General features: G+C 37.9%; 1 protein-coding gene across 1 annotated transcript in view; it reads left to right on the forward strand.

The window, feature by feature from the left end:
- MCUB (mitochondrial calcium uniporter dominant negative subunit beta) overlaps positions 1–8,157 on the forward strand; it is a 102,072-nt gene extending 93,915 nt beyond the window's left edge. Inside the window, 5 exon segments of the mRNA XM_059924215.1 lie at positions 3,606–3,766; positions 5,642–5,845; positions 6,457–6,573; positions 7,948–7,985; positions 7,987–8,157. Of these exon segments, the coding sequence (XP_059780198.1) occupies positions 3,606–3,766; positions 5,642–5,845; positions 6,457–6,573; positions 7,948–7,985; positions 7,987–8,020 (554 nt within the window). The 3' untranslated portion in view covers positions 8,021–8,157.
- The last annotated feature ends 2,730 nt before the right edge of the window (positions 8,158–10,887 follow it).

Raw genomic sequence — 10,887 nt, forward strand, 5'->3', positions numbered from 1 at the left:
CCAACTATAAAGTTATACATGGATTTTTGACTGCATGTGGGGTTGGTGCCCCTATCCCCCATATTGTTTGAGGGTCAACTGTAATTTCCTTGGTGTGGAGAAAGTAATGCTCAGGACTGTTTCAAAATGGTTACTTTTCTCCTTTCTCTGCTGGAAGCAGGGAGATATTTTTCTCTGATCTCTGACCTTCACTGTGAGAACCTGGTGGGACTCCTGGAGGTAAAACTCATGAACGTGTGACTGTTTTTATTTCTCAAACTAGTCAGCACTGAGCCTTCAGCAATTCAACAATTATAGTTTAGTGTTCCTATCAGTATTGGCTCCAGAGGTTTCTGCTCTCAGTAAGCTGTGGTTGTGCACTATCGGGGTTAGGATAAAGTAATACTGAGTCTATACCTTAATAAGTAGATGGTGAGATAAATAAATCAGTAAGTAAGGGAAGGTTCATGTTTGTAGTTGGAATGCCAAGTTCTGACTGGTAAATATGGGAGGGCTATTGTAGTTGAAAAATTATATTGCAGCCAAATTCAGATAAGAATCATCAGTAGATGCCAAGGGGATGGGGAGAGGTGGGGGGAGGTGATTTAGATACAGAAAATAAAACAGAGCAGAACTACGAAAACAACTAAGAAAAGTTAATAAAATGGCAGTAAGTACATACCTATCAATAATTACTTTAAATGTCAATGGACTAAATGCTCCACTCAAAAGACATAGGGGCAGCTGATTGGATAAAAAAACAAGAACCTTCTGTATGCTGCCTACAAGAGACTGACTTCAGAGCTAAAGACATACACAGACTGAAAACAAGGGGATGGAAAAATATATTTCATGCAAATGGAAACTGGGTGGAAGACCTGAATAGACATTTTTCCAAAGAAGACATACAGATAGCTAACAGGCCCATGAAAAGATGTTCAACATTGCTAATTATTAGAGAAATGCAAATCAAAACAATGAGATATCACCTCACAACTGTTAGAGTGGCTATCATCAAAACGTCTACAAATAACAAATGTTGGTGAGGATGTAGAGAAAAGGAAACCCTTGTACACTGTTGGTGGGAATGTAAATCAGTGCAGCCAGTATGGAAAACAGTGTGGAGCTTCCTCAAAAAAACTAGAAATAGGACTACCATATGATCCAGCAATTCCACTGCTGGTATGCCTATAGAAAAAAATGAAAACTAATTTGAAAAGATACGTGCACCCCAGTGTTCATAGCAACACTGTTTACAGTAGTTAACCCAAGTGTCCATCAACAGACGATTGGCTTAAGAAGATGTGGTATGTACACACACACACTAGAATATTACTCAGCCATAAAAAAGAATGAAATTCTGCCATTTGCAGCAACCTGGATGGACCTAGAAAATATTATGCTTAGTCAGACAAAAACAAATACTGTATGATATCACTTATATGTGGAATCTAAAAAATAAAACAAATGTATATAGCAAAACAGAAACAGACTCACAGGTATAGAAAACAAGCTAGTGGTTACCAGTTGGGGAGAGGCAAGATAGGGGTAGGGGATTAAGAGGTACAAACTGTAAAATAAGCAACAAGGAGATACTATACAGCACAGGAAATTATAGCCATTATTTTGTAATAACTTTTAATGGAATATAATATGTAAAAATACTCAATTACTATGCTGTATACCTGAAACTAATATAATATTGTAAGTCAACTATACTTCAACAAAAGAAAAAATAAGGAAATGCTAACAAAAAATGGGAGTAAGTCACAAGGACACAGGAGCCAGCTTAAGGGGCTCTTGCTAACCATATCTGGTACAATTTGAAGACCATTGGCTCCCATGTCCTTATGACTTGTCCCCATTTTTATTTTAAGCATTTTCTTACTTTCTGGTATAACTAGATGATCCAGGCTGATCTCGTGCTCCAGCACTGATATCAGCAATTACTCTGAAGATCCCTTGAGGAAAAATATTTTTAAAAATTTTCAAACACAAATTAAGTATAGAGAAATTAAAACAAATCCATCATTTCAACAATTATGAACATTCTTCTATTCTTGATTCTTTTTAAAAATCAGGACAGTATTTAACCCCAAAGACAAGGATGGAAGAAATTGAGAAAAATGAAAATGAAAATCCATGTTGAGATAGAAATTTCATGTCCAGTGAGTTCCCAACACTCTGCAAGGTCTTCTACTTCCCATTTAGCGTTTGAGGGAATAAGTGGAGATAAACATTTTCAGGGCACCTCATTGTTCTACTTGATCTTCCTCTTCTGGACAAGCGCCAGTTAACAGACCCAAATGGCCTGGTCACATTAAGCAACTTCCATTCCCACTTTTTGTAAATTTCCACTTCTGCTTAAGCCCCTTGATGTTCTCCTCCCTCCCTGAAAACGCCCCCCCCACCTCTGCACAAATAGAAGTTGAGTTCAGTTCATGCCAGATCCCCTTCCCTAGTACAATAGTTACTGAATAAAATCTATCCTTACCACTTGAATTAGTGTCTGGCTTTGTTTATCTTTGTTATGTTCCACAGCTTTGGACAAAATCATGCCCCATCTCTGCCGTTTTTCTGTATGTAGACCTTTTATATATCCATACATTTTTTTCATCACAGCAAAAAGGCTCTGACTGTTCTGCAAATCTCAGAAGGCTAAAAGGGAACTTCTAGTTTCTACCTCTTTGTGGAGCTTTAGCCTAGAATGTTGAAGGGATTAAAGACCACAATAAAGTCTTGAAGAAGTGGGTGGAGATAGAGGAAAATTAACTTCAGGACTGCTGTCACAGGCTGGAAAACCGCTGGGATAACACTGACACTAGGATCATAAATCTCCCTTATCTGCAGTTGTTTCTGCTGCCCGGCAGGAAGGTCTGTCTTCTCCCCCCTCACTTTGTCCCCCTATCTCAAATTCTCTTACAGTGGTGGGGAACAGTTATAACCCTCAGAAAGGCATCATTACAGCCCAGTTTTATATAGATCTATAGATCCAGTGAAGTGGTAGTATGAGAGAAATCCAGAATCAAAAGAACTCTATGTTAAAAGCTCAGAAACTGATTCCCTTTTGTCAGTATGAACCTCCCTTCAGATCTATACCTTGTTGAAAAGAACTTACACTTGAATTGCTTTTCAAATGTATATTACACTTTTGTTTACATGTTTGTACACCAGTTTCCCTCCCCAGGGGATCCTAAAATGATTTTGGATAGATAGTTGAGGGTGAAGAAGGATCTTAGGTTAACTCAGGTATAAAAGTGAACCTGTAACTAATGTGTTACAAACTCAGGTGAGGTATTCACCTGGGTTCTGGTAGATGGATACTTCCTTTTCCTGTATTATTCTTCCTTTTTTAAAAAAAGAAACAGCACTAGTGATGTTACAAAAGAAAAAAGACAAAAACATAATGAATTTTAAACCTACTGTCTGGTTATTTATTATTCCAGAGAGAGATGAATGGAATCACCTGAGACAGGAATAAAGGCTGGTACCAAATGCCCCCCGAGGAATGGGGAGCGCCCAAGTGGCCAGCCAGGGGAACTCAGATTTGGTTCCCTAGACTTACAAACCCTGGAGGAAAAGATGTGGTAACTGCCTTATGTTTCCCTTGTGTCTTCTTTTCTCAGAAAAACTGAGTAGTGAGCACACTACTGAGATGGAAAACATGAAATCCTTGGTTCACAGACTGTTCACAGCCTTGCATTTAGAAGAGTTTCAGAAAAAGAGAGAGCACCACCTGCTGGAGAAAATTGACCACCTGAAGGGACAGCTGCAGCCCCTCGAACAGGTTCGGAAGCATCACCCGTTGAGTCTGTTTGTAAATAATACCCGATATTTATTGGTATTATTGCTCCATGTTGAGTGTTTTTCTGAATGCTTTACATAGGCTTATTTTCTCCTTTAATCCTCACAATGAGCCTCTGAGTTTGGTATTGTTATCGTCCTCATTCTTCAGGTGAGGAAACTAAGACAGCAAAGGTATACAAGCTAATACGTATTAGAGCCAGAACTTGAACTCTGGTGGTCTGACTCCAGGCTGCTGTTGTAAACTCTGTGCCATGCGTCCTTCCCATGGATTGGCCGTAGTATCTTGGTAACTGAGTATAAGATGAGCTGGGACGCGCTAGCTGGAGCATTGCCACAGTCTGTTTTTCAGAGAACAGGCCCACGGCTCCCAATCTGCTCAATGGAATTGCAGCTGGAAAGTTAGCAGTGGCTTCCTAACATCTGAAGTTAATCAGTGGTGGAGGAAAAAAAAAAAACAAACAGCTTTTCTGGGAAGGAGGGGCAGGAGTCTGTTTTAATTTAAGGGAAAAATGCATTTTTTAAACCTCTGATCCCACTTGTGATTTTTAAAAATGAGTAGGTGTATGTGTATCTTTGTGTATGAATAAAAAGTTTCTAGAGGTAGAAGAAACTTTTGTTGTTGTTTTATGAAAGTATAGTTGTGTTAAATTCTGTACAGCATTGATTTAGTTATACATACATTTTTTTAATATTCTTTTCCATTACGATTTATCACAGGATATTGAATATAGATCCCTGTGCTATATACAGTAGGACCTTGTTGTTAAAAGAAACTTTTTTGTGGGGAGGGGGCTGCGTTGGGTCTTCCTTGCGGCACGTGGGCTTCAGAGTGCTTGGGCTCTGTAGTTGTGGCGTGTGTGCTCTCTAGTTGAGGTGCGCGAGCTCAGTAGTTGGTGGCACATGGGCTTAGTTGCCCCACAGCATGTGGGATCTAAGTTCCCTGACCAGGGATCGAACCTGCGTCCCCTGCATTGGAAGGCTAATTCTTTACCCCTGGACCTACAGGGAAGTCCCTAAAAGAAACTTTTGATAGTGATTACCTCTAAGAATACTTAGGGGGTGCCAGAGAGAGGGACTTTTTCATTTGTTGGATGGTACGTTTTAATTTTTTCTTTACTTTTTAAAAAGTTGGTGATATTTACTTGTGTTAAGATTTTAAAACCTAAAAAGGTGGCCAATGGAAAGTTTTCCTCCTACTGTCCTCCCAGTACCATATCCCTGAACCTGTGAATCATTTCAGGTTTTCTTTATCTATGTGCAAACAAATGCAAATATATTATTATTTTGTTCCCTTTTCCAGGAAACAGTATATGCTATGATACACTTTTCTCACCTTTTTTCACTAACAATATATCCTGGAAAGACCTCCGTGTTGGTACATAGAGAGCCTCCTCACTATAGCTGCATGATACCCTGATGAAAAATTGGATAATTTATGGTCTTTTACTCTTAAGAATGAACCTATGATGAATCACATGTGCGCAAGTGTACCTGTAGGATGAATTCCCAGAAGTGAAATTGCTGAGTCAAAGAAAATAGGCATGTAATTTTTAGTTAGGTTTCAGAGGATGACTTCTGAATTTTTCATTGTATACCCTTCTATACTATTTAAATTTTTTTCCATGGGCAGGTATTGCCTTTATAATTTAAAAAATGGTTTATTAGTGAACTGGTTTGGAAATAAGTGATCGCTCATGAATGTATATGTTTTATACATTCTATTTTTTCATAAATCAGACCTCTTTAAAGTAATACAGATGTGTATTACTTTACTTCTCTTCCTTTTCTGCTTTTTTTTTTTTTTTTAAGTTGGTGCACTGTAAACTGAAGTAACAGTCACTTTTTTTCCCCTCAGATGAAAGCGAGCATTGAAGCTCGCTCAGAAGTCAAAACCAACGGACTTCTGTGGGCTGGACTAGCGCTGCTGTCCGTTCAGGGCGGGGCACTGGCCTGGCTCACCTGGTGGGTGTACTCCTGGGATATCATGGAGCCAGTTACATACTTCATCACAATTTCAAATTCCATGGTCTTTTTTGCATACTTTATAGTCACTCGACAGGTGAGTAGTTTGTTAAGAAAATGGTAAGTTATAACATCTTTTATAAATAATTTCTTATCCAAGTAATGAGCAATAAAACCTTTTTATTTATTGAATTACTGCTATCTGGGTTTTTATCAGGTGTTAAATTTTGTTGTTTTCCAGAGGATGGAGATTTATATATACCACAGAGAAACTGTGTATAACCTCTATAGAGAAATAAATAGTACAACTTAACAAATGCCTCCGTTGAGATAAACACATCAAATTTGTGTACCCTGTGTCCTGTTTATAAATAAAATTGAATTTGTATTGCAAACCACCCAGTAACTTTAGCTTATCTCGTGATTATTTTGCCAAAAATCTGCATTTTCCTTTTTCTCTTTTCTTTCCCTATATGTGTAATTTCTCTTCCCAGCTTGCTTGCTTTTGAAAGGAGCAGCTGATCTCAAATGAGACTAAATGTTTTTCTTGTGTTGCCTTATGCTTGCTCTGATGGCCACTGCACGTATTTTACTCATCTGCCTTCCTTTGCTTTGTTGTTGCTAAGGCACGTTTCTTGCAGAGGTATTATGTTCATTTAAAGCATGTTCTGTTCTGGTTTTATGTCTTTTTTTTTTTTTTTTTTTTAGGATTACACTTACTCAGCTGTTAAGAGTAGGCAGTTTCTTCACTTCTTCCATAAGAAATCAAAGCAACAGCATTTTGATGTGGTGCAGTACAACAAGTTACAGGAAGATCTTGCTAAGGTACCTTATTGCAAATACGACATCTTATAGCTGGTCTTGTTTGGGAGCCAGAATTTAGTGTCAGGGAAATACAATCGGTGGCTCATCCTCATGCGTTAAATCTTGGCCCTGCATAGGCTTCTCTGTATTGTGGTTTTGTTCAGTGAAATAGCTGACATGTCCCGATACTAATTTCCTACAGTTTTATTCTTGTCATCTGTATTCTACATTGGCATAGCTTTAAATGTATATGGAAAATGTCTTAAATGACTTTGAGATAGTAAAATAACAGTTTTCAATAGAAATCTATCTCTAAGTGAATATGTGTTTTTAAAGAACAAAGTCCAATATCAAGCTCAATCGCAGATTCTGTAACTATTAAGAACTAAAAGAAAGTAGAATTTTAGGAAGATGAGCACTCTGATAAACAATTTTAAGCTCTCGAAAGGTTTTTACAAGTTTCTTCTGCTTATAAATAGAATCAATGTGGTATTCCTCCTTTCATCATTTCCTTCTTTCAGATGGGAAAACAGAGGTTATGCACTGTTAGAAAGTGGGGAAACCAAGTTATGAAGCTAAAAGTTTGGATCCTGTGCTCTGGAGCACTTCCATATAATCTGTTTCCTAGGCAGCTTTTACCTTTGGCCTCCCAGTGGACTCATTAGCTTTTTAAATTTTTCTTAGTAATTTTATAAGAAAAAAGTTTTGGTAGAAATATCTTCCACTGCTCAATGCATGATCATTTAATAGCCAGTAATCATCATATCTTTTGTTACCCGTAACTTCTAAACTACCCATCCCTGAAATTTAAAAAAAGGAAGGATTCAACAAGAATTTGTAGTCCAAAAATTGGAGATAAAGAGCCTTTAAAAAATATGTTTAAATTCCATATAATCATTACTTAGGAAAAATATAATGATCCTTTTTTTTTTTTTTTTTTTTTTTTTAATTTAGTGGATACCTTTGCATTTAAATGATCCAATCCGTGAAGGCTAAGGAATGGTCTTTCAACTAGTTATAGCACTGGGCATTGAAGATTTAGAGTAGCAAACTGTAAAGTTTTGTTTTGTTTTTTTAAGGTAATAAAGTTGAGAAAAAAAAGGGAAACTGATAGGTCAGAGTAGTGGGGTTTTGTTTGGTTTTTTATAAACTGGAAAAACCACTGTAAAGGGGAAAACTAACATTACAAGAACTATAAGGATGAACTAGAAACTCTAAACTCATCTTTTACAAGAGGATCCACATAAATTGAAATATTGTAGGCAGTTTCCACTCATAGTTTAGATCTATATATTGACCTAAGGAGATGTTAAAGGTATAGAATTCCTTGTGAACAGTAATCTGATACGTTTGTGGTCCTCTCTGATCAGTGCCTCTTCTTCTTCCCATGGACAGGCTACTGAAGCCCTGAGACGGGTGCGCCACTCTATTTGCAATGCAAGTAGAGGAACTCGATGAAAAGAAGTAATCTTACATTTTTAAATGTCAATAAATTTTTCCATTATGTGTTCATTTTGCAACTTAGCAACTGGAACTTTCGTCCCATAGTTCATTTGAATTTGACTGTTTCAATCTCTTGTTAATAAAAAAAAAATGCTTGCAAAACACAGGTATTCTTTGATGTTCTCATTTGAGATTTTCAGTTTGTGGATTTTCACAGCTTGTTGAGGTTTACTGCTGGAAGGAGCTTGGATGCGTCTGTCAAAATCAAAGCTGCTGCTATTACAGTTCAGCATTTAAGAAGCTTTGTCAGCCTGTCCTGTGTTCATTCCCGTGCGGAGGTGAAACGGTCAGTGTTCTTGGCTTCACTTTGATTTTTAGGCTTCATTTAGAATCATCTGGTCATTAATTTCTTTTTAAATTCACAGTAGTTGCAAGATTTTTATCATTAAATATAGTTAAAATTATTATAAAATGTCATTTGAAATGTTTCATCATAACTAATATTTACTTAGATACTATTTACCATTTGTTGTCAAGTACTGTTCTAGGCACTTCACATATATGTTATTTGTAATCCTATAATCCTAGGAGGTAGCTGTTTTTAATCCCAATTTAATAATAAGGAAACAGTTCAGAGAGGTTAATTTGCCCAAGTGCACACAGCTAGAAAAGATTTTTTTTAAAAAAATTAATTAATTAATTAATTTATTTTTGGCTGCACTGGGTCCTCGTTGCTGCACGCGGGCTTTCTCTAGTTGCGGCGAGCAGGGGCTACTCTTCATTGCGGTGTGCGGGCTTCTCATTGCGGTGGCTTCTCTTGTTGCAGAGCACGGCCTCTAGGCGCGTGGGCTTCAGTAGTTGTGGCATGAGGGCTCAGTAGTTGTGGCGCACGGGCTTAGTTGCTCCGAGGCATGTGGGATCTTCCCGGACCAGGGATCGAACCCGTGTCCCCTGCATTGGCAGGTGGACTCCCAACCACTGTGCCACCAGGGAAGCTCCGAGAAAAGATTTAAGCATCTACTCATAGTAAATCATAAATCTTTATAAATGTACAACTAATGGTATTTAATCCATCATCCAGGATGTCACCTTTTACATGTTTGACTATGGGACAGAAAGGGTAATGATGACACCCTGATATTAAGAGATTTGCTTAAAAAAAATACCAGTGTTTGCAGGGTATATCTTTCAACCTAATCAGATTCAAACTTCCTACACCTTAAGTAGAGCAACACACTGTGACCACCTGCTGGTTTCTATCAGTATCTCCGAAACCTGGAGATTCTGAATTAGCAGTATATTAGTATGTTTTATTAACAAGCTAAGAATATGCACTAATATGTTTTTATAATGAGTATCACCAGGTTAAGTATTATGACAAATTCTTAGGACATGTTCTGCGTTTGAGGAACTCTATTCCCAGGAAGACAAGACTGTCAATATAATGAAAGAACAGGGAGTGTTGTTTGCTTTATTCACTGATGCATCCATCCCAAGTGCCACGAATACCTGGCTCCTATGAGGTACCCAAGAGAGACAGGTTTAAGGTCTGTGGAAATTTCAGGTATAGTGCTGGGGAAAAGCTGAGACTAGGAAAGTAGAAAGGATGGCTTCTGAATTCTCAAACCGTCTAAAGGAAAACCTGGGGAAAAGGGGTAGACTAGAGCCTGTTTTTGTACGTAAAGTTTTATTGGAACACAGCTATGCCCACTGATGCACTGACTGTGGCTGTTCTCACACTGTAGCAGCAGGGTTGACTGCAGCAGAGACAGCGGGCCTACAAAGCCCAGCAGAGTTACTCTCTGGTTCTTTCCAGAAAAATTTTACTGACCCCTGAACTAGAATGTGAAAGACAATTATCAAAGAACACGTCTGTGTTTTTAGGGCTTCAGGAAATTTGTCATGCGAAAAATGAATTAATTCTTAGTAAAGATAGCTCCCTTTGACTTGGATCTTCCCACTTTACAAAGTAAAATAAAGTTTAATTCTTCAGAGAAGGAGCTACACGTAGGTCACATTGTACTTGCTTTATGACAGGTGAAACTGATTTCTGAGTACCCAGGGGATGACAGCTCGGTGATCAGAGGCAAGACACTCTGACCTTTTTAGTATTTAAACTGTAGTTTCTCAAATGAGACATGTCATTTATGTTAAACCTTTATAGATCAGTTATTAACATAAACAGAGTATGAAATTTCTACTCAAGTTCCAAGTTGTAAGTTAAACAGATTGGAACTAAAACTAAAGGAGTCCAAATTACACGTTAGTTTTATTACAAAAGAATTGTTTTATCCTGAGACAACTGTTATAAACGAAATTCAACTGTGTCCCTATGGCTTCCACAGCTCAAATTTGATGGCATTTTGACGCCCAGATATGTAGGTACCAACATCACTGCATCTGAACAAGAGGATTTTATTCAGATAAACCCTCTGACTGATCACATTCAAGGGAAAAAAAAAATTGTGTGTGTGAGGGGGGTTTGTTGAGCTTTTTAATAACGTGAGCTAATTTCTCTCAGGTAACCAGAGCTGTATATTCTTTGCCTAGAGGGCCAGGCCCGTGTTCATTGGAGGAACTGAGGAGAGTTTCTGTAGTCATTTGCTCTTGCAAGAAGAGCCGGCAGCACCTGTGGGTCGGGGGTTAAAGGAAAGGTACAATGTTCAACTGACAGTGAAGTCCCTGTCATGACCACAAAAAAAAGGTATAAATGTCCCACTGACCTTAGCATATAGTTGGCACGTGTTTTGAACTACAGCTGAAACAGCACAGGCAAACTACTGGTTCTGAACTAGCAACTCACAAGTGTGTTATCAAAGCCCAAACTTTTAATCATATTCAGCCTCCGGCAGGTTATTAACAAAACATATTACTCAAAATTTACATATCATA

The sequence above is a fragment of the Balaenoptera ricei genome, chromosome 5 (genome assembly GCF_028023285.1).
Source record: "Balaenoptera ricei isolate mBalRic1 chromosome 5, mBalRic1.hap2, whole genome shotgun sequence".
Classification (NCBI taxonomy): domain Eukaryota; kingdom Metazoa; phylum Chordata; class Mammalia; order Artiodactyla; family Balaenopteridae; genus Balaenoptera; species Balaenoptera ricei.